The sequence below is a fragment of the Cygnus olor genome, chromosome 9, assembly GCF_009769625.2.
Source record: "Cygnus olor isolate bCygOlo1 chromosome 9, bCygOlo1.pri.v2, whole genome shotgun sequence".
NCBI lineage: Eukaryota > Metazoa > Chordata > Aves > Anseriformes > Anatidae > Cygnus > Cygnus olor.
This window is the reverse complement of record NC_049177.1, coordinates 26,703,763-26,727,619: the sequence shown is the minus strand read 5'-3', so window position 1 is coordinate 26,727,619 and position 23,857 is coordinate 26,703,763. Positions and strand designations below refer to the sequence as shown.

Below are 23,857 nucleotides of genomic sequence, written 5' to 3'. Positions count from 1 at the left end.
CTATAACAATACATTATTAATATCATTATACTTTAAGGTAAATCAGGTTATTCTACCTGTATCCATCTCATCTACGTTGCTGAGGAAATCTTCAGGTGTTGTTGGTATACTGTAGCACCCTAATCCCAAACCACTGTCTGTACTCTGTTCCCTGGAATGGTATGGCCCACTATAAATAGAAACAGAAATTGCTTTAGAGAGACAACTTTAAAAGTGTAGATTGTGTAATAAAGAGGACGTGAACTTGCCTGTTCAAGAAAGGATCAGATCCATTATTTGTAATAGGTCTCATGTCTTGTGTCATGGCTGCTGTGCTCACAGCTGTCTGAACTGGGGTCATGTTTTCCGAGTCCATGGGAAGTTGCCTGCACAGTGCAGCTTCCTGAAAAGGCAAATAAATAAAAGAGAAGGGTTATTCCAACAGCTCAGAACCACTGCAGTCTCACATAAGAGAACATGCAATATATATACATCTTTTTATTCAGGAAAGTAATTCTAAACAATATAACTGATGACACCTGGCCACAGAGATAATAGCTACAAAGTCAAATTACCTATGTTGTAATTTAGGACAACTTGTATGTTGCCCCAGCATAAACACTGAGAGGTATGCACATTACCACCGATTATTAATTGCCTGTCCACACTTCAAGGGCCAGCTAAATCCAATTGAGGGTTTTCACATGTCTACTAGAGCTGTGCAACATTCAAATGACAATTTCAGTTTGCTTTTCAGTGAGGTTAACTACTCTGAGAGCTGGAGTAGGAATAATAAAAACATTTAAAACATCAAATTTAATGTCTCATGTGTCTCTTCTAACATCTTACCTTAAGTGAAATTGCTCTCAGTATAAACTGCTGGGCAAGAGTTAGAATTATGAAATCACAGAATATCCCAAGTTGGAAGGGACCTACAAGGGTAGCTGAGTCCAATTCCTGGCTCCACACAGGACTAAGTAAAAATTAAACCCCATTTCTGACGGCGTCAAATGCTTCCTGAACTCCAGCAGGCTCGGTGCTGTGACCTGGTCCCTGGGGAGCCTGTTCTCATGCCCAACTACCCTCTCAGTGAACAACCTTTTCCTGATATCCAGCCTGACCCTCCCCTGTCCCAGCTCCATGCCATTCCCTCGGGTCCTGTCAGTGTCCCCAGAGAGCAGAGCTCAGCGCCTGCCCCTTTGCTCCCCTTGTGAGAGAGCAGCAGGCCACCACAAGGCCTGCTCCCCTCAGTCTCCTCTTCTCTGGACTGAACAAATCAAGGGACCTCAGCCGCTCCTCATACATCTTGCCCTCCAGACCCTTCGCTATCTTTGTTGCCCTTCTGATGACAAACTAGATGACATAATTTGCTAGATACCAAAGCAGAATAATCCAAGTTGCAACCATAAAGTACCTATCAAATTAGAAGAAAACCACTGCAACCAAGAATTTAATCCAATAACGAACCCTCTGCCTAATAATAAGTATCTGCCTGATGATCTGTCTCTTGTATACTGTCTTAAAGATGACAAATGATCAATTAGAGCCAAAGGAAACTTTTTTCAACTCTTCCTGAAAGATAAATCCTCCTTGTATCTCCATGAAACAACCATGACATCTAGTGGTACAGAGTTCTAATACAAATGTTGTTTGGCTCCACAGAGATGTTCCAAACATCCCAAGACCTTAAAAATACTGAAGCTGTATCAGTAAACCTATTTCACTCAACCTAATTATTATTATATATTTTTATGAAATAAGGAAAATAAATATTTTATTTAAAGTGTAGTAGAAAACCTTTCTCTGCTGAATCAGTCACTCAATCATTCTCCCAAATACAGAAAAATAAACAATTTTTTGAGGCTAGAATGTGATGTTTTACTATGTTTGCAATTGATTTGTTCACTAAGGAGGACCAGTCTGGTCTCTGCATGAATAATGCAGCCATTATTCACTGGGAACTAAAATCTATTGGTGCCCATTATCATAATGCTTCGTTTATAATCAAATTGCCAGTAACTCACTGATAAATAGTAATCTCCATTAGATTATGTAATTATTTAATAAATGCTAAGAATACACAGACTGAATAGTTTTAACAGTTTACGCATGATAGCTTATGTATGTCAGTTTCCCAAATGACAATTCTACATTGTCAATTAATAGTGATGTTTCTACTTGTAATTAAATCAGCTGGAGTCTGTGAAAATATACAAATCTCAGAAAGTGGGCAGACCTGCTTTTTAAACTGTCTACATGAAGATGGTGAAAATACTTTTTTAAATATAAGAAGTAAATAGCAACTGCAACAACACAAGCAAAACTAACATTAGCAAGACAGAGAGAAAGAAATAGAGAAAGACAGAAAGAAATAAATACAGAAAGATAAGATGAAAAGGAAGACAGTGAAAATGATGCAGGACATACTTTGCTAAGATTTTTTTTTGTTAAAAGTCCAATCCAGAGATGAAGTTAATGTCTTTAATACTTAGGCATTGCATTTTCAAATCTTACTGGACAGAGTTCCACACTAATAAAGGTAAGAACGGAACAAAAAGAAGAAATAAAAGCCTTTCCCCTGGTTTGACAATATGTAAAATACGTGTTTGTTACCACTTGGCTGTCATTTCTAAAAATCAAATGCTATTACTAAAAATAAAGTAATAGAGAACATCTTGGTCAAGATCCAAGTATTTGTCTCTTTCAGAATATAGTGACTATGTCCTTATTTGATGGAAATGATTATTCTTTTCTACCCAGCATGTTAGTGCACTGAAAATACTGCTCTAATACCATCTTTTTTTACTGTAAGGGTTATAAAACATTAGAATGGGTTGCCTAGAGAAGTTGTAGAGTCTCTGTCCTTAGAGATATTCAGATCCTGACTGGACACAGCCCAGAGCAACCTGCAGTAGTTGATGTTACTTTGAGCAGGGGAGTTGCACTAGATGATCTCCAGAGATCCCTTCAAACCTCAACGATCCTCTGATTCTACAAAAGAAAGAGTGACCATGTGCATACATATATCTATTTCTTTAAGATTTTGCTCTTCTGCTTTGGACACTCTTAGTATTTTCTTGCCAGCTATCATGGCATTTATTCAGTTATCAGATTGAAATTCAATTGTATTCCTCAATACAATTGCACAGAATCGAACATAAGCCTAAAAACGTCTTGCCTGTAGGAGGTTGTTGAAAATCTTTTCTGTAGCCAGCAACTTCTCAATGGATCATACAGTACAAATCAGTGTCTCAACCTGGTGGGAACTGTGTGTGTGTTGGGGTTGGGCTGGGGGGGGGGGGGGGAGCTTGTTAAGGTCCCTGCTCACGAAAAACAAAAAACTGAACCAACAATATACTGATCAGCAAAATATTAAAGCTGCAACAACCCAACAAACAAACAAGAACCTCTCTCCCAGTATTCTGACCTCATAAAGGCATGTCAAAATGCTTTGACAGTGGTTATTCGCAAAATCTTTAAAAACTTCAAAGCACTGCAGTGTATTGAATTATTTACTGCCTCCAAACACAGTTCTGATGTAAACCCCTTTTAGGCTGTGTGCCAGATGAGTCTAGAAATTCATTGTCACGTTTCCTGGAACCCTCCTTGGCAGAATTGAACTGAGCTCTACACTCACGGCACGGTGTCTGAAGTGAGTTTACGTTGCCAATCACTGTAATTCCTTTTCTGCCAGCCCTCATACTTATGGCAGAAAGTAAAATACCCAGGTATCACCTGTGCCATCAATGATTCAGACTATGGGCCAACCAGTGAGGTGGAAAGAGTGCAGCAGGGAAATTGTCCAGGCTGTAGCATCCAAGTGACCTTCTACTCTTCAGCCACAAAACAGTGATTAATTTTCATCTGTGTCCCCACATACCAATCCTTCTACAGCTGCTTTTGAGCCCCTGTACCTTTCCAAACACACATTTATGGAATAGGATCAGGGGATTAGAAAGCAACCTATGAGAAGCGTTGCCTTTTTGTGACTGTCCTTGCCCTTCCAGACAAGCTGAAAGATGGCATTTGTACACCCTGAGAAGAGCGCTTGGATATCTTTCCTGTATGACACTTCCAGAGATTTTTTACTGAAATCAACACTAGTTACTTCCACTTCCAAGAAGGCTCTTGGGCAGCAAGCAGATTTCTTCCATTTCCTTTGGAAAGCTGAGAAAAACAAACCAGTAAGAAAGAAAACTCTTTCCGGAATGACAAAACTGAGCAAAGAAACTTTTAAATGGAAGTTGAGTCATACTGGCTTTCTGAAACACAACGCCCTTCCTGCATGCACTGAGTTTGCTGTTCTAGTGACTTTACCAACTAATGCAGAGAAGGACAAAGCGGTAAACAAATCCCCTAAGCGGAGTGCCTCCAGAACCACATGCTCCTTCAGGCTGGGTGTGCTGCTCCACCCGAGCAGCTGCAGCCAGGAGTGGCTACAGGGAGCCAGCAGCTGCTGCCAGGCTGAAATCGGATTTGTTAAAGGCCAGAAAAATTCCTCCCCTCTTGCTCAAGCTCTCTGCACCTCCTTGGAGTCGCCTAGCAGCAGTGCGCACTTTTAGTCAGCATTTTTCCCTTAGATAGGTCACACTAAAAAAGCAAAAACAGTAGCGAAGGGTCCAGCTCCAGAGTGATTTGCTACATTCTTCTCAGATGCCAGGGTTCACTGCTATTCAGGCTAATGGCAGGAAGTGTACAAAGTTCTGTCGCAAAGGATAGATTTTACATCTTACCTTCCTTGAGTGGCAAATATGTTGTCTCCAAGAATCTAAACCAGTTCTGAAAATTTTAGTAATGCAAAGTGATACTGTCCTGCTTTATATAATGTGTATCTTAAACAAAGAGCATCTGTGCAGGGTGTTACACAGCATAATAAGTTGAAGACTTCATTAAGCACAGCACAGCTGCATAATGTTGTGCATGTATTAGTTTCAAAGTAAAACAGTCAGCAGGGCAGGGAAACCAGCCCTTGTGTTAATGGTTCAACTGTTCTGAAGCTTAATTTGCTCTTGCCCTGGAGCAAAAACAGGGCCAAAGAAAGTAGAAATAACTGGCTGCATTATTAGCATGATGACAATATGACTAAACTCATAGCAGATTAGGCCCACTGTCTTCCCACGGCCAGTACTATTATGTTCTGAGCTCTTGATAGTAAAGAATGTATGCGCAAGACTTGGGATTACTGATCAGGTCAGAGAACACCACCTTGAATGTAGTTATTCTGCACACACAGGTGATATAATATAATGTAGTTCCCAGAAATTAAGGTAAATGGAAATTGAACATGGGCACAAGACATTGGTGTCGGCACAGTTTTTAGACTCAGGTCTGAACCATAAAAGTCAAATTCAGCCCTGAGACAAGTAGATAAAAAATTTCAGAGACATTAATGGACTTGTATCTGCCTTTCACATGCCTCTTCAGCAAGAGCACTGAGCACATGCTTAACTTTGAGCATGTACAAATATTCACCAAAGATGCTGGGAATAATCACATGCAAAAATAGGTAAGTGTTTCCTCAGGATTTACAAAAGGAACATAATTTTATTTATTTTCTTTTTTTTCTTATTTTCAAATGCAGTTAGATAGTGCTGTATGGATTCAAAAGCTATAAATGAATTTTTGTTAATTTTGTTAAAGAGAATTTCTTTAAGTTCTTACACATACATTTAGAGGAAGGAGGTAAAAGTAAAAATATAAATGTTGCAAATATATTTTTGTAAACTGTTTTTACAAATATTCTCACTAAAATTTTTGCAATTCTGCCTTTTTTTTTTCTTTTTTTTTTTTTTTCAGAGAGGAAACCAAAACACTGGTCACTAATTCAAGGTTTTCATGACTGCTGCTTCTAAAATAAAACAAATTATTTGTGAGTATATTTCCCTTTTGATAAATCTGCTCTGATCATCTAGATCTCTATTTCACACCCACAAAGTGGGTATGTCCCCCTTTCTTTGCTACCCTACAATGCCTTCCAGAGGTCATTTAGATGTTCCAGTCTGTTTTCAACACTGATATATTTTTTTCTCACTCATTCTCCTCCAACTTGTCAGAAAAAGAGTGAGCATCACTCTTCACTTACTTGTGGCTACCCATCCTTTACACAGACTCTGCTACTCTCCCTTTAAGGTCATCTAAGTGTGAGGATTTTTCTTACATTTCTTTTTGCATTCTACAGAAGTCACTAGCATTTCCAAAAATTACAGCAACTTAAGGTACTCTAACACATCAGAAGAGTTCAACCTATTGGCATCTTTAACCTGGTCACAAACATGCTTTTACGTGCTGCCAAGACCGGTCACACTGTATTTGTAAATACAGTATAAACAATTGTTACCCTGAAATGACCCAAAGGCAAAAGAGTTGCAGACATGAAACAGTAATTCCACAGAATTATTAATTTCATAGGGGCTGTCAGTAAGGACGGGTGACCAGAAAGGAATACAGAGACATTGTCCAAGCATGTAAATATGACATCAGGAAAGCTAAAACCCAGTTAGAATTGAATCTGTCCAGGGATGTAAAAGACAACAAAAAAGGGCTTTACATATGTGACAAAAGGAAGACCAGAGGAAATATGGGCCCACTGCTGAATTAAACTGGCCACCCAGTTACAGAGGACCTGAGAAAAGTGAGCTACTGAATGCCTTCTTTGGCTCAGTCATTACCAGAATGACTGGCCTTCAGGAATCCCAGGTCCTGGAGAACAGGCGAAAAGACTGAAGCAAGGCAGATGTACCCTTGGTGGAAGAGGACCAGGTCAGGGAATATTTATGCACGCTGGACATATTAAGTCCATGGGCCCTGAGAGGATGTAGCCATGAGTGTTGAGGGAGCTGGCAGATGTCATTGTGAGGCCACTCTTGATAAGCTTTGATCAAACATGGTGACTGGGAGAAGTGGCTAAAGACTGGAGGAAAGCAAATGTCTCTCCTAACATCAACAAGGGCAAGAAGAAGGACCCAGGAAACTACAGACTGGTCAGCCTCGCCTTGATCCTTGAGAAGATGATGGAACAGCTAATCCTGGAAAACATTTCCGGGCACAAGAAAATCATCAGGAGTTGTCAGCATGGATTCCCCAAGAGGGTTATACTTGACCAACTTGATAAACAACTATGATTATGTGACTGGCCTGGGAGAAAAGGCGAGAACAGTGAATATTGTACACCTAGGCTTCAGTAAGGCTTTTGACACTGTCCCCTATATTTTCCTCACAGAGAGGCTGTTAATGTGTGGGCTGGATGAGGTGAGGTTTGAGAACTATCTGAATGGCTCAGCCCAGAGAGCGGTGACCAGTGGCATGATGTCTAGTCAGAGGCCAATTTGTGATTCTGTAATTTTGTGAAAGTCACCATTTTCAAAGCTACTTGGACCTGTAATTGTAGCATTTACAAGGTCACTGGCCATAATGGTGATATCCTTGACAAAATTTACTTAGTTCACATTGTTCCTAATGGAAACAGGTTATTTATTTTCTCTAAGGAAGCTGACTAATATACTGTGCAAAGCACAATATCATCAGTAGAGTGGTCCCTAGCAGAAAAAAAACAACACTGTTTATTTCCTTAAGGCAGTGTGAAGGAAACTACCTATCTATTTTATACAATGTGAGTCATTATACAGAGCTAAACCTTATGAAATAGAAAAATAAACAAAACATCTACTGAAACACATCTCTGAAAAGTCTGCAAAATTGAGGTACTCATGTAATATATGAATGTGTTTTTATTTCAATTAAAGATAATGGTTGCAAATTATAAAACTGGGATCAGATTCAAGAACAATCCCCTATGTTCTGCCTTATCTTCAATGAAGCATGAACACGGTCTTTTACGGAAATCAAAGTAGACTGAGAAATAATCAGTGATAGTTGCTCTAGATTTATAAACAGCCATTAAACAGAATTTGGTCTTTACATTGCTATCATAGCGAGTAAGAAACAGTTCAGGTCTGTGACTCTTGAGTCTCTTTCCTTACACTTCATTTTCCGAGAACTGCTATATGACATTTTGTGCTCTGCTCAATGCTCTTTGAGAGAAAAAATGAAATGTTCTCTGTTCACGAAGACTCTATTTATATTAGTTTTTTGGTTATCCTTACCTAAAGCAATGTTTAACGTTGACATAAATTAACAATGCTACTAATTGTACCTGGTAAAAATTTGGATGCATCGAACCAAAAGCTCTTGAACAGAATAGAAGTGTATCCTTGGTGTTACCTGTCGCAGTAACTCCTCCTGACGCATTCTAATTCGCTCCCTCTCCATTTGGATTCTCTGAAGCCTCAACTTCTGCTGCTGCTGCTGCTGTGTGGTCAGTGCATTGGGCATGTTCAACAGCCCTGGCTGTGGGGTCTGGGGAGGACGACTTTGCTGTGAGATGGCTGTGCTGGGTGTTATTTGGTGCTGGTGATTCATAACTGTGGGAAAGAAAAGAAATCAAGTCTGATTAAGAACGATTATACTTTAAGGTAACAGAATGCCTAGGACACGTTGCTCATCTACAGTGAGTATAGCATTATTAGAATTATTTATTTCTAATGACTGAGAGAACTACTCTACCTGGCAAGATCTGATACTAGTAATTGCTTAATAATTAATCTGAAATATTTTATATGTGTATAAAACATAAATACTTATGATACAGCAAGTATTTAAAGTCATCTTTTGAGTAATCTGATCCAGTGGAAGTTGTCCCTGCTCATGGAAGGGAGGTTAGAACTGGGCGATCCTTAAGGTCCCTTTTAACTCAAACCATTCTATGATTCTATGATCCTGGTATGTTCAAATATTTACCTAATGATAGGTAGTAAATGATATGCAAACTTTTTAATTGAAAACTTCTCTATAAATGTGTGCCTATAACATGCAGTGAGCTAGCTAGATGTTTTTGGTAATCATGCCACAAAGCCAAAATAATCAACTGGCACTTTCAACAGGAGGTATCACTTGTCCATGGAAACAGAAACACCCCATCTCTCTAGAGATGTTTCCCTATTTGTGGTGGAAAAAAACAGGAGGAAAATGAGACAAAGCAGGGTGGCTGCACAGCCTCTTTTGTACCTCCATTTTATTGATAGTATGTGACAATGGATAGTATTGGTAGAAAGAAAAGCAAGTTACTCTAAGAGTTAGGTTTGATTGGACCTCCATTTTATTTTTGAGTAAAATACATCAGTTCTCAGCAATGCAATACCTTTTGTGAACCATAGAATGAACGGTTCTTCTTTTCCTCCTCCACATTTCCAGTAAAAATAGATACAGTGCCTAATGATAACAAGTGGTAGCCACATACTGCTTTAAAATTGACATTTTTGCAAGGATTCTTTCACAAGTGAGGCAATAGTATAATTAACAAAGCTCTTCTCTTTTAACAAGAACATCCCAGATACTAAAATACTTCCTAAAAAAGGTACAATGTCTTTCTTTCCAAAGGACTACGATTTGTATCTTCCTTTTTGTCTTTCACTCATTGCTCTTACCATATGAAAACAGAAATCTCAACTCAGTTCTCTGCTTCTCAGACCTGGATATTTATGTTGTGCATATCACTGACCTTGAAGGATACGGTACAGCAAGCCCTCTTGAAAGTGTGCATTGAAAGAAATGGGTTGATGATTTTAAAGCCTGGATCAAATATATGATACCCATACAATGCAAAATGTTGATCTTAAGTCACTCTGCTAGTCCCAAGTTAAAAATTAAAAAAAAAAAAAGAAAAAAAAAAAGGAGAGAGGTTGACTTCTTGCTAGTCAGCTTTTTGCCAAATCGGGTGTTGTTTGTTTTTCTGCAATTGGAATAAAGCAGGTACACAGGCTTTGGGCCAGCATAAACTTTGCCTTGCTTCATTTGACAAATTTATTGACATGTGCTCACATAGATCTGAACTGAGTTTTAACTTTTGGGTGATCCAGCATCACATAGGTCCAGCACAATGGAACCACTTGGGAGTGCAGCTGCATGATATTTTAGCTTCAGAAGCAAATTCAGCTAAAGAAATAATCCAAGCTAAAAGCAGCTCTGCCGCAATATAACCTTCTTACTGATTCAATGTATGTGTGGCCCACAAACAGCTGCATCCACACAAATGACATCATGCTTCCACATGAAACCTGCTATCTGCTATCTGCAACTGCTATCACCTCTTGCACATTCAGCTGCTTCCTCCTCCCCATGTTATCCTTTTTCTGGGCTGGCAAAAGCATTTTTGTGGCCACACAGCAAAATAGAATTTGCTTGGAGATAAAAAGAAGGTATTTTCTGGCTAAATCAGTTCCTAGCAAAAGTCACTGGGTAGTCACAAAAATGCTTATGCTCAACCAACATAAGAGTGCAGGTGGCAAAAATAAGCTGGTCACAGGGAAGAGGGACAACTGACAGAGCCAGCACTGATTAGTAACTTTTCTGTGGCAAACCCCCCCAAAGGCTGGCAAACTGCAGCACTGAGAGGGAAAGGTAGGAATGAAAGCTGGATGCAGGAATCAAACCACTTTTGTAATGGGAAAACAATATATGGAAGCACACTTTGAGACATAATGGGTTTAGTCTTATTCTCATTAAAATAAATAAGAAATATTGTGAGTAGAATTATCTAAATTATATCAGTGTAAATCTGGTGTTAAATTTCCAGTACCATAAGCACTTAGGGATTTAACTCTTCTTGCATGCATAAGCATGTATTTAAATTTTTGGCATGTCAATGGTTGAGTGACAGGACAACCATGCTCAGAATCCAGGCTGGCTGATGGAGAATCACAATGTAGTAAGTTCTCCATAAGAAAACTGTTTCCATCTAAGTAGTACATAGAAATGATAGAATCATGCAAAATTAAGTAAAGAGTAATAGCCTGTACGGTGTGTCAGAGCTAGAGCCTGAGTTGTCATGGCTACTTGTCTTGGCTATCTGATGTCTGTGCTGCAACCCTAACTCTTAGAGTAACTTACTTTTCTTTCAACCAATACTGTCCATTGTCACATACTATCAAGGAATTACAGGAAGTTTAGTACAACGAATAAAGCATTCCCACACTTGACATTAGGAGTGTAGAAATTAAATTACACTGAATTGCCTACAAGTTAAGCATGCCATTAAGTGTGTGATCATATTTCTAAGAAACAACAAAAATCCATTCTACTTTCAAGAAAAGGGACTTACATCATCTGTGTTTGATAAAGCTACAGCTATGGGAATTTTTTAAAAGTTTCAGTACAGGAGATATATAGAAGGCAAAGGACTAGGTAGGAGCAATCCTCAGCCAACTCCACCACCTGCATTATCTGGCAATGCTCCTGTTTCTGTCAGTGCCTTTCTTCTCAAAGGTTTGTAGGTCTAAAACCTCTGGACATAGGTCCAGAGAGAAACAGCTCTGTTCTAAACTGCCACTAATTGGAATGACTTCTAAAAAGCCATTGAGTTGAGTAATAGGGACAAATTCACCAGATGTCATTTGAACCTGCTGACACCGCATTTTTCTCCAGCATACGCTGCTTCAAGAAAAAAGGGGATTCAGGTAACTCTTCGTTCACTTTCAATACCGGACACCTACCTTAGCAGCAGACGAAACTTTATGAATAGACTCAGAAACAGCAAGTATAGAGAAGTCATGTGTCTGTGCTTTCAAATGAGTACAGATAGTTTTGTCAAGGTATCTCCTAAAGTACACGTATGACAAAGTCTATCTTAAAACGTAGCATTAAATTGATAAAGTGATAAAATCACTTTTCTTTTTGTTTTTTCAAAACCAGTTAAATGCACAGATGTTAAGGCCCAGGTTTTGATCTTATTAGCCACATAACAGCACTGTGCCACTTGAATTATTCTTGAGTGCATCACGATCATGTTCCATAGGCAAATTTAGGACCCAGGTGGTCTACTTTTGCAAAGACAGATCTAGTTTGTGTGTGTGTGCATGGACACATAATGCAAATTAATCTAACCTAGCTCAAAACAAATATTAACTGGAAATAAAAATAGTGTAAAACTGAAACTGTTATGCAACTCATTATAGAAAACAAAATGAAACTAAAATCTGGGACATTCCGCAGCACTTTCCACAGCAACTGCTGCAGCATTCAGCTGTTCTAAAAATATATCTGAAGGGTCAAAATGTTACTTGTACAGTAATAAAACAGCTGAGTCTGGGAATGAACTGATGTGTAATTAAATAACAGCAGGTTTGCAAGTGTTGTGCTTCAGTTCAACTGAAAGGCAATATACATTGTTATGAACAAGCCTTTAATGTGTTAGGTTTTAGAGCTTTTCTATACCAGCAGTTCAAATGCTATGGCATGTGGAATGTGTCTTCTGTAAAACAGCCTATACAAATGGTCTTCCACACTTCTGGAAAGCACTGCTCATTACCTTCCTGGGGGCTACTGAAGCCTGGGTTATCTGAGATGCAACATACCATCTTCAAGTTGAAGCAATTCCACAGGATAAATCATGAGGGCAAAGCCATGCTGTGCATGGAAGTTGAAGAGCTTGCTCCCATCCCTCTCTGTCAATAGCCTTTGGTCATAAACTCCATATAGTTTGTGGACTGGCAAATGCCCAGCAGGCAGCAGACAATCCTTTATATGTGTCATGTGTCCCAACTCACTCAGTTCCTTGCAATACTCCTCATTGTGCAGGAAACCAGTTGATTCACTGTCCTCACACTGGTAGAAATTTTTGAGCTTGAGTTTGTGTGTGAATATGCACACAGGCTTGCTTGCACGTGACTGAGGTGTGTGTGACACTAACCAATGATCTCGCCAGAATGTTTGTTCTCCAGAAAGAATGTTTTGCAGAATGTACTCTTGAGGGTACAGGGTACAAGAAAAAAGTTCAAAAAGCTGTTTCCTGCAGAACAGCCTTACTGCTGCAATTGTGCTAGACAATACTCTGCAAACATAGATTATATATATATACATTGATAAAGACTTCACTTTGTACACAGAGCTGAACACAAAAGACAAGAATGAGTAAACAGAGAAAAGATGTTATGTTGCTGGGAAAAGTGTACAAAAATGACTGGGACAGTATTACTGGGTATAATCTCCAGAAGTAATACAAATGTACTAGATATACTACAGAGACGATAACTTACGGGTAATCTTACATACTGGAAGAGTCCCTGATTCAAGACAGGAAACATTCATTGAAAGCATGACTGTGGCTCTCACAAAAGACTGCTGACAGAAAACAGCAAAACGTCTTCAAGCACACAGAAAAATTTAACTGAACCATCCAGGAAACTGAACAGAACAGTAGCAGCCAGTAGTGCAGAGCAAGTATATTGGCTCCAGCTAAAGGAACTGTGAATTAAGAAAGAGGAAGTCAGTCTGACAACATTGTCCTGTAGGCACAGTGTTAAAAATTCCTATATTATACACAGCAATCAAAAGACTGAGAAACAGAAACACTTTAAATTTTTTGGTGCCAGAAATACCCTGGGGCATCTCGTTGCGCAAATATAGTTGTTGTTGGAATCAGTCATTTTCAATGGTTTGCTATTGCACAAGCAAGTACAGTACCTCTGATATTAAGCAACCCAAAGACACGCTATGGGCCCCCAATTTACCCAAGACAAAAGTTCTTTTTGTTCATAGTGTTAAGAATCGCATGCAGCATTGATAACATCCAGATAGGTCAGGAGTGAAATACAGTGAATTTTCAAAGTGCCAACCGTAAGGTTTACTCATGGTGCAGATTTATTTTATTACTTCTGCAGATCAGTACTAGCCATATCTAATAGGCATGGATTACTCCTGTGCTATACCTGGTTTGGGTCTAGAAAGAGCTTTATTACCTGTAGGTGGTGCAAAGCCCACACTAGTAAATCTTTCCAGGGCCTGTGGAAAGCATGCAGACATATCTAAACTATCTTTGCAATGTGCTTCCAGAATCAGAAGTTCTGGAGAGTATAGCACAGAGATGCCAGTGTGTCCTTCAATGTGATTTCTCCAGAGGCACATAGATGTCATCTGATCCCCAAGTAAAGCCTCCTGGAACCCACAGACTGCAGCGCAGAGCCACCCACTTCACTCTGTGGAAGTGCATTAGCAGCAGCTTTGAGAGGACCATAAGAGACCCGGGCTAGATCTTCACACAATTTCAGATTTGTGGTTCTCTACATGATGCTCCTAAGTTAAAGATAGCTATACTACATGAATGCAGACAGGCTTGTGCTGAAAATTGCAGCTTCCTACATCAACAGCCATTATCTGTAAGAAATTCTGACGTGAGAAAATCAGAAGACCTAAAGAAACATCCAGGTCAAAGAACATAAATGAAGTTTACCAATGATAAGTGATCTTTCCAGGTTCCCTGCAAACTTAGTGGTAGCTGGAATACTCAAGATAAATGATGCACAGAAAGTAAATGCCATCATGTTACAGACAAATCCAGAGGCAACAGAGAGAGGCACTGGCAGTACTAATGCAAAACTTCCAGCTCTCTTAGTCTTCCTAAATGAACTAACAGCCCAGAAATCCTGCAGTTTGGCAGAGCAGTTAAAGCTACTGAATGATCCATCAGAAAACCTAATGCAGTAGTGCTGTTCAAGCTGCAAACAATACCATTTGCCACTGGAGTTTTGACAGATGAAGAAAGGGTAAAAGGACTTCCTGGTGGACTGAACAATTCCATTACACAAATAGTTGGATACAAAACTTTGAGATGGTTGGCAGAAATGTGCGTATGCTGCACATTGCATCTGAGTACATGGGACAAATCCAACAATTTGGAGTTTACTGGGCAGGGGTTGTTCAATGTGTTCTGAATGTGCACTAAAGCCATCAATGGCTTTGAAAATCACAGTCACCCTCCTATGGTGGGTTGGCCACCCCCAGACAGCAACTAAACACCCACCCTGTCACACACTCAATCCCCAGCGCCACACAGCGGGGTGGGGGAGAGGATTGGAAGAATGAAAGCACGAAAAAATTGTGCATTGAGATAAAGACAGTTTAGTAAGTGAAGCAAAGCTGTGCACGCAAGCAAAGCATAATAAATAATTTATTCAGTATTTCCCGTTGGCAGGCAGTTTAGCCACTTCCTAAAAAGGAGGGCCTCAGCACTTGCACAGGTTACTTAGGAAGACAAATGCCACAACCATTAATGTCCCCCCCTTCCTCCTCCTTTCCTTAGCCTTTTATTGCTGAGCACAAGGCCACACAGTATGGAATGTCCCTTTGATCAGTTCAGGCCAGCAGAGTCCCCTCCCAGCTTCTGGTGCATCCCAGCCTGCTGGTGGTGGGGCAGCTGTGTGTGGTGGTGGGAAATAGAGTGGGGGTAAGAAGAAAGCCTCCATCCACACTGTGCAAGCTCTGCTCGGCAACAGCCAAAACACTGCTCTGTTATCAGCACTGTTCTGGTCAGGAATCCAAAACACAGCATCATACCTGCTGCTATGAAATTAATTCCGTCCCAGCCAAACACAGTACAAAAGCACAGCAAATGCACAGCACTTGCATAAGACACTAAATGTTTCTGTCAAGTGCTGTACTTTCAGTTCAGGTGCGGTATAGCTGATCTGGTGTAGTCTGCAGTACCTTCCAGTCAGGACGCTGGAACTCATAATTCAAAACAAATATAAAAAATCTTTAAGCTCTACCCAAATGATGTCTGGATAAAAAAGGAAGCCACATCTAGAGACAACTGGACATACTGCAGCTCCACTGAGCTAGCTTCTTCACCGGAGATGAGGTTGCAGATATTGTCTAATATCTCAAACTTTCTGACTGCACACAGTGACCATGGCAAGACAAATCTGGGCATAACCCAAAATAAACTAGCAAGTGATTTGCGTTTTGCTACATATGAAAAATTACCACCCCAAACCAATCTTCTTCGTTACAGAAAACATCTCTAGACATTGTAAAGCTAAACAATCTGATCTTACTAGTCCTGTGTATGCTTCTCAACATTTTATGACAGAAAATATGACTGCATCCTTTCACTGCGGAACAAAAAACTATGGAAGCTCTGAAATGATACATTTAATATGGTTGAACCTTCTGCAGAATAAATTAAAACCAAGATTCAGTTTTGCTGGAAACCCCTTCTGTGACCTGTTTTGTGTTGAGCACCGTCACGTATTTTTACCTAATCTATGCTTGCAAAAATGACACTGAGGTTTACAAATCCACGCAAATTAAAACACTGCCCTAGACAGGGCAATTCCAAAAGTCTCAACAGACTATTTGATTCTTGCTATTATTACCCCCTAGTTTGTACAGTAATTGATAATTAAGCATGCTTTCATATGTAATTACTTACATCCTTCTAGACATTTTCTTTACAGAATCAATACCAATAAAATCTGTGGTCACATTTATCTACCATACAATTGTGGCAACACTTATGATCACTTACAAATACTTCCCCCTCTTTTTCCTCTACAGCTTCCCTTCCCTCCCCTCTTCCCTGCCTCATATTTCCTGTTCAAAACACTATATGTAACACCAGGTAGGTCTTATCCCGCAAAGCTATCTACTTGGGCAAAAACCACCATCCAGACAGAACTCCAGTCTCTTCAAAAGATGTGTGGAAAAGTATGATCACATATTACAAGACCAAGAGTTCTCACTGCTTTCAAATTCTTACTGTATGAGTTCTTCAAACAACAAGAAAGAAAAATATTTTTGGAGAAGACAGTAAGTTGCTTTTCTGAAAGGTAAGCTACAATGATACCCATAGGCATAACAAAAAATTATAGTACCTGAAAATATCTTCAGGCATGTTTGGTATGTCTTATATTGGCTAGATTTAAAATTAATAGCGAATCTGTAAATATAGGAGTTGGAATAAAAAGAATCTCAACAATGGAAAAACCACCCCTGGGTGGTATATATGCAAGCTTATTTTGAGAAAAGTCTTTTACTTCACTGCTTTTCCTGGAACTAGCCCAAACTGTTACTGATTCTCTTTTACCATTCTCAACTGAATTCCTGTACTGAAAAGTCCAGTAACACTTTTTTGTATGTAGCTGATAACTCTTTGTCAATGAAGGTTTGAATGAGCCCAGCTGAGTCAAAGGAAGGTCTTGTGCCAACTGCTGTGGGCAATGTAACAGTACAACAACATTCTACAAATCTCTGTTCCATATGATATAATCATATGCCACATTTTTGTGCTACTTACTTGGCTTTATTACTGACTGCTATATTTGAATTCTGAATTTATATTAGAATGTTATGAGGAACATAACACAGTTTGAGTTAAAATAGAAAAACTTGCAGTTTAAGCTTGAACTAGGTTGCCCAATATGAATACCAATTTCAGTTCAATGACACATCTAATAAATAAGCAATGCCTTAACAGCTCTTTTCAGCCTGTGTTTTGGGGAGCCTTAGAACTTCTGGACTGATTCTGAGAGGTTCAAAGACAGCTAACGTCTTCAGAAAGCTTAAATTCCATAGGCAGAGTTTGCTATTCCCACTGGAAGATTTCTAAGGTTCTGCAAACAAACAAAAAATTTAAGAAGATCAATTCTACCACCATATGGCAAAGGAGATTGGATATAATATAGCAGAAGAAAAGTAGTCACCCTTCTAGCAGACTGATTTAAGGTGCCCTTGAATTCAGTTCTCTTGGGAGAAACAAATTTGTTTTGTAATATGAAATAAGTCTCTTCATTAAACAGCTGTTACACAACTTTCTAGCTCAAATGAAAGTGAATAAAAATGTAGCGCTAAGTTCCAAACCTGGAGTATTTGGCCACAGTCTCACTGCAGTCCATGGAATTACGAAGACTTATTTCACATCTCAATTAGTCCTATGCAATTTTCTTTTTCCAGTTAGATGAAAAATGAAACAATTCTTTTATTGCTTTTATTTGTTTTTAAATTAATAATTATATTCTAGCAAATCAGGTTTTCTGACATTGTGTGAGACCTTTCTGTTATATACTAAGTTCTGGGTAACTACTAGGCAAGGATTATTTTGTGGGCAAGACAATTTGCAAGTCACAGAAGCCAAAACATGCAAGCATAAATTGTTTCTGACACATGCATTGAACTGATTGTAACAACTTTTATTATTTTAGTGTCAAAAGTGTCTCGATGCAATTCTGGATCTTTTTCTCTACTCTGTTTATAGGAAGTCCAGAGACTAATTCATATGAGCTGGCCAGTGCCAGGTGTCATTCACATAACACAGTTTGATGAAAACCACATGTCTGTAGAAGTGAAAAAAATAAAAGAAAAAAGAAAGAACCCAGCCATATTAGAATTTTGACTTAGTCACGATATTGTGAGGAAAAAAAGACTAGGCTCCCCTCCTCTTCTCTCTCCCTTTCTGCCAACAAAGAACTGCTTGTTTCACTTATTTCCCAGAAACAGCATTAGCCTTCCAACAAGGTCAGCAAAAAATGCTGCTTTTCAGTTCTAGTGCATTTTGTTCCAAAAATCTGTAAAGTATTAAACCAAAAAGTTGTACTAAGTAGTTCTACTTTCTCTATGGACCCAGTACATAGAGAGTCCTTTATTCAGATTTCTGGGCAGAAAATAGCTATGCAGAAATTTCTCACAGTTTGAACCATTATGTTCATTTCTATGATGTGCACATGTAACTATTTTTTCCTGTCTTCAATGCATCAAGATTAAAAAAATAAAAAAAATGCAGGTGCAGCATCAAAGCTATGATTTAGCAGGAAATTATTTCGAAGTTTACAGATTTACTCTGTAGGAACTTAGGTACTTCCTTTTAAATAACCTAAGAAATAACGACAAATAACAGTGGGGAATGCTTGACTGGGGAAGACAGCATTAATGTTAATGACCAATTATTGATAACCTTTATTATTTAAAATATGTATTAAATGATGTTTTTGCTTGCAATTGTTTCATGAAATCTTTAGCTTTTACATTCCATCTAGTTTTCAACTGTGAAAATGACACTCCAGTCTCGCACTAGCACATGTTTAGATTATTATTAACTCTGAAGGGAAATGCTTACAACAACAGGAACTTCTTGATGTTGAAATTAAAAATTGCTAGATTTTGAAAAAAATACCAACATCTCTTAAACACATCAACTTTTAACATTTCAGATTTACTAGACAGTTAGCTGCTGGTGTAAAGGTCTGTATCTGTGTAATAAGCAGGAAAGGTTTATCTCACAGGGGCAAATGGGTTCTGGGACAGGAATTAGCAGGGCTCATTTGGAGAGCTTTAAATCAGATTCGAAGACGGATAGGGTTGTAGCTGGGCTTGCACCAGTGGGGCAGTGCTGTAGCACTGAGGAAGACCACGAGGTCTTAGAGACCATGACGTCTTAGGACCATGAGGTCCCTAGGGTGAAATCATCATGCTCAGCTCACTCCCTGAAGTGCCTGTACACCAATGCACGCAGTATCGGGAATAGGCAGGAGAAGTTAGAAATCCATGTTCGGTCAGGAGATCATGATCTAGTGGCAATTACAAAGGTGACAATTACATGGTGGGACAGCTCACATGACTGGAATGTTGTCATAGATGGGTATGTCCTACTCAGGAAAGACAGGCCAGCAAGGCGAGGTGGTGGAGTTGCTCTTTATGTGAGTGAGTACTTGTATTGAGTACTGTCCAGGGCCAGACGAGGAGTGAGTTGAGAGTCTGTGGGTGAGAATTAAGGGACAGGCTGGCATGGGTGATACTGTTGTGGGTGTCTATTACAGGCCACCAGATCAGGATGAGGAAGTTGACGAGGCCTTCTACAGGCAGCTGATAGCAGCCTCAAGATTACAGATCCTGGTTATCCTTGAGGATTTCAACTACGCTGACATTTGCTGGAAGGCCTACTCAGCCATCCACCCACAGTCCAGGAGGTTCCTCCAGTGCATTGATGATAAATTCCTGATGCAAATGGTGGATGTGCCAATTAGGAGAGGAGCGCTGCTGGATCTTGTCCCCACTAACAAGGAGGGTCTGGCTGAAGCGGTGAAGGCTGAGGGCAGCCTTGGTTGCAGTGACCATGAGACAGTGGAGTTTGGGATATCATGGGACAGAATGGGATATCAGGAACAGAATAACAACCAGAATCACAACCCTGGAATTCAGTAGGGCGAACTTTGGCCTTTTCAAGCAATTGCTAGGGGAAATCTCATGGGACAAGGTACTCAATATATTCATCAACAACTAGATGAGGGAATAGAGTGCACTGTCAGCAAGTTTGCTGATGATACTAAACTGGGAGGAGTGGCTGACACGCCAGAAGGCTGTGCTGCCATCCAGTAAGACCTAGACATGCTGGAGAGTTGGGCGGGGAAAAATTGAATGAAATATAACAAGGGCAAGTGTAGAGTCCTGCACCTGGGCAAGAACAACTCTAGGCACCAGTATAAGTTGGGGACTGGCCTGTTGGAGAGCTGCACAGGGGAAAGGGACCTGGGACAGCCGCATGACCATGAGGCAGCAGTGTGCCCTTGTAACCAAGAAGGCCAATGGCATCCTGGGGTGTATCAGAAGGGCTGTGGTTAGTAGGTTGAGAGAGGTTCTCCTCCCCTTCTACTCTGCCCTGGCAAGACCACATCTGGAATATTGCGTCCAGTTCTCGGCCCCTCAGTTCAAGAAGGACAGGGAACTGCCTGAGAGAGTCCAGCACAGAGCCACAAGGATGATTAAGGGAGTGGAGCATCTCACTTATGAGGAAAGGCTAAAGGAGCTGGGTCTCTAGCCTGGAGGAGACTGAGGGGTGGCCTTATTAATGTTTATTAACATGTAAAGGTGAGTGTCATGACGGAGCCAGGCTCTTCTTGGTGACATCTAATGATAGGACAAGGGGCAGGGGGTGCAAGCTGGAACATAGGAGGTTCCACTTAAATATGAGAAGAAACTTTTTCACAGTGAGGGTGACAAAACACTGGAACAGACTGCCCAGGGGGGTTGTGGAGTCTCCTTCTCTGGAGACATTCAAAACCCACCTGGACGCGTTCCTGTGTGACCTGATCTAGGTGTTCCTGCTCCAGCAGGGGGATTGGACTGGGCGATCTTTCAAGGTCCCTTCCAATCCCTAACATTCTGTGATTCTGTGTGTCATACACACATCTGGATTTAATTTACCTGATACTGAAGTTAATTTCTGTTAATCTCTACAGCTGCTAGCCTCTGTCTTTAAAACACATGCAAATTCTTAATTTGAAATCAATAAATTGTTGGTTTTAATTATAAATAACAACAAAGAAAATTCTTTCCCAGAGCTGTGTTGTAAAACTGACATTCCCACAGAATGTACAAGTCTCCTACAACAATTCCAGCTCTCCTGTAAGAATTATTTTATTAACCAGAAGCAGGTGCCAAAGTTATTCACATTGACCATAACTGGGTTGTGTCAGCTTCTTTCAGGATGTCCAGTAATTAAAAATGACCTTAAACAGGAAGCCTTTCCACCATGTAGGTGGTATGTGGGTATGGGCTACAGAGGGGGAAAATGTGTTCCTGTCAATGTTACACATTTGTAGCCACATTTCCAGCCAATGCAAACCACGTCTTGCAAAATCTAGACCATTTAATGTATGATAGTTGTCACTAAAATACATACTGACTGTTTTTAAACACCTTAGGGGTTTCCTATCTCCAGATCACTTTGACACAGTAACCAAAACTGTATTTTTATCACCTTCAAACAATAGTAGCTACACCTCTTTTATCCTGGCAGGATATGGAAACCTTGCTTCATGTGTTTATTGCTCTTAAACAGGTATACTGCATTGTTTTATTGGTTGGATTTCCTGGCTGACTGAAAAAAAAAAGAAAGCAGACGCAAAGTGCCATAAAACCTGTTTGTCCAGACCCAGTTAAATTACCTAGAGCAATACAGCTGAAAGCTAAACTTTTTAGATTTGTGGATGAATTTCTAGAACAGAAACAGTTGTCAGTGTGTAAGAGGTTCTCCACATTAAACTCTACTGTGTAATACATAATGGCTTTCACATTACAGAACCAGTGTATTTCATAGTTAAAAGTATCCTGCTCATATCACTTGGATCATACCTACTGGTGGATTTTGATCACAGAATCACAGAATGGCTGAGGTTGAAAGGGACTTCTGGAGGTCACCTGGTCCAACCCCCCTGCTCAAGCAGGGACACCTAGAGCAGGTTGCACAGGACCATGTAGAGTTGATTGACAGAGTAAGCTTCTAAGGTAAGAAGCTTTCTCTTCTTCAGTAGGAAAAAAAAAATCAAACAATTCTCCATATGGAGTTTAACACAGTAAGTTAGTATGGTTCATCTCTTAGAATCAATGCGTACATTGACCATAAACAGATTAACATTGGGCTTTCCATCGTCTTATGCCTGAAAAGCCTGACCTATTAAATGGAGATAATATTACCAGCTTCTACCACAGATGTGCCATGATGTTTTATTTTTCTTACACTCTGTATTTACACATTATATAATCAGGTGAAAGTGCAAGTATCAAGAGCAGACAAAAGTACTTATAGTAACCTTCTCCCTCTGCCAGAAATCACTGTCTATTATTATGTACATATTACACATTCTAAAACTCTACCATCTAATATTGATTATTCAGCACTCATTTTATTTATGGTGCCAGGCTCCCATCTAATGAAAGCATAAGAACTGCACCAGGAACCTCAAATCTGTCACAAAGGTTTTCAAGACCTGACTGCATAAAGTCTTGAGGAGCTTGGTATGACCTCAAAGCTGACTGCTTTGAGCAAAAGGTTCAGTTACAGACCTCTCAAGGCCCCTTCCCACCTGAACTATTCTGTGATGGCTAAGGTTTTTAAGTAACAAGGTTTTTAAAGTAACTCACACCTATAAATTCAAGCCAATTGATACAGAAAACATTACAGAAAACTATCATTTTTTTGTTGTTTTGTTTGTTTGTTTTCAGAATAACTTGCAAACTGTAAAATTTAAAAAGCATTTAAATGAAGACCAGGCTGTTCTCACCAACCAGGCAAAACTACAATGACAAAAGAAATCTCTTTAAAACAGTCTGAAGGCATCAGGTTGAAAATAAAAACGTTTCTGAGTGTTGCGTAATGTAGAATAGAGAAAAACTACAAAACAATCAGAATTTAATTAAAAATAATTGCAAAAGACAAACTTTTATAAGTATCTAATTTTTTCCCTTAAATTTCGCTACATACACAAAAAAAAACAACAAAAACATACTGTCATCTCTTTTCAGCGACTTTCCAGTGACTGCCATTAAGGCAGACTAGCTTCCTTAGCTTGGACTTAGGCATTTACAGAGAACAGTTTAGTCACTTAAGTGAGGCAGTAGTTTGATCATTAAACTGAGTGCACTGCAGCTGCTCTCTGCCTCCTTTCATTTACAGGAAGCCCATGGAGCTTAGTCTCCTAATTCAGGGATCTACATCTGGTGCCAAAAACAAGGGTGCACAAATACTCCTCCTTCCACACAGGGTCTCATTCTACAACACTAATGGAATTGACTGGTAGTAGGTACGTAATATTTTATCAATCAGTTGAAAAAGGCCATGTTTCAGACTGGGCAGACAACAGATCCATGTGCAGACTCAGAACCAAAGTAAATGGCATTTATGAAGCACTCATGAAGAAATAAAAAATGCAGTGTTTCTGGTTGTCTTTAGTCAGAGGCTGATCATTTTCCATCTGGCATTCCAACAACAAAATAGTTAAAAGACTGCTGTTAATTTTGCCCTTTCCTTAGAAAAACAACAAAGGTAAAATATTTAAAAAGGTTAGACCGAACAAATCTGAGTATTTGCTAACCTGCAACAATATGCTTTCAGTATCTGAGACAAATTTCCCTTTCCATTCAAGAAACTTCACTGAACTTTGTGGTCTTTTGTAAGCAAACATAGAAACCCACCTACCATGTATTATTATGTAAATTTAACGCGATGCATCAAAGAAAGAAATGCCTTCAGATGCCTTTGTTACACAACATTTAAAAA

General features: G+C 39.5%; 1 protein-coding gene across 1 annotated transcript in view; it reads right to left on the bottom strand.

The window, feature by feature from the left end:
• WWTR1 (WW domain containing transcription regulator 1) overlaps positions 1-23,857 on the bottom strand; it is a 70,259-nt gene that overhangs the window by 3,916 nt on the left and 42,486 nt on the right. Inside the window, exons 3-5 of the mRNA XM_040566887.1 lie at positions 8,200-8,399; positions 249-382; positions 57-169 (exon numbers count right to left, since the gene is read on the bottom strand). Coding sequence (XP_040422821.1) covers positions 57-169; positions 249-382; positions 8,200-8,399 — 447 coding nt within the window. The remainder of the gene's footprint in view (positions 1-56; positions 170-248; positions 383-8,199; positions 8,400-23,857) is intronic.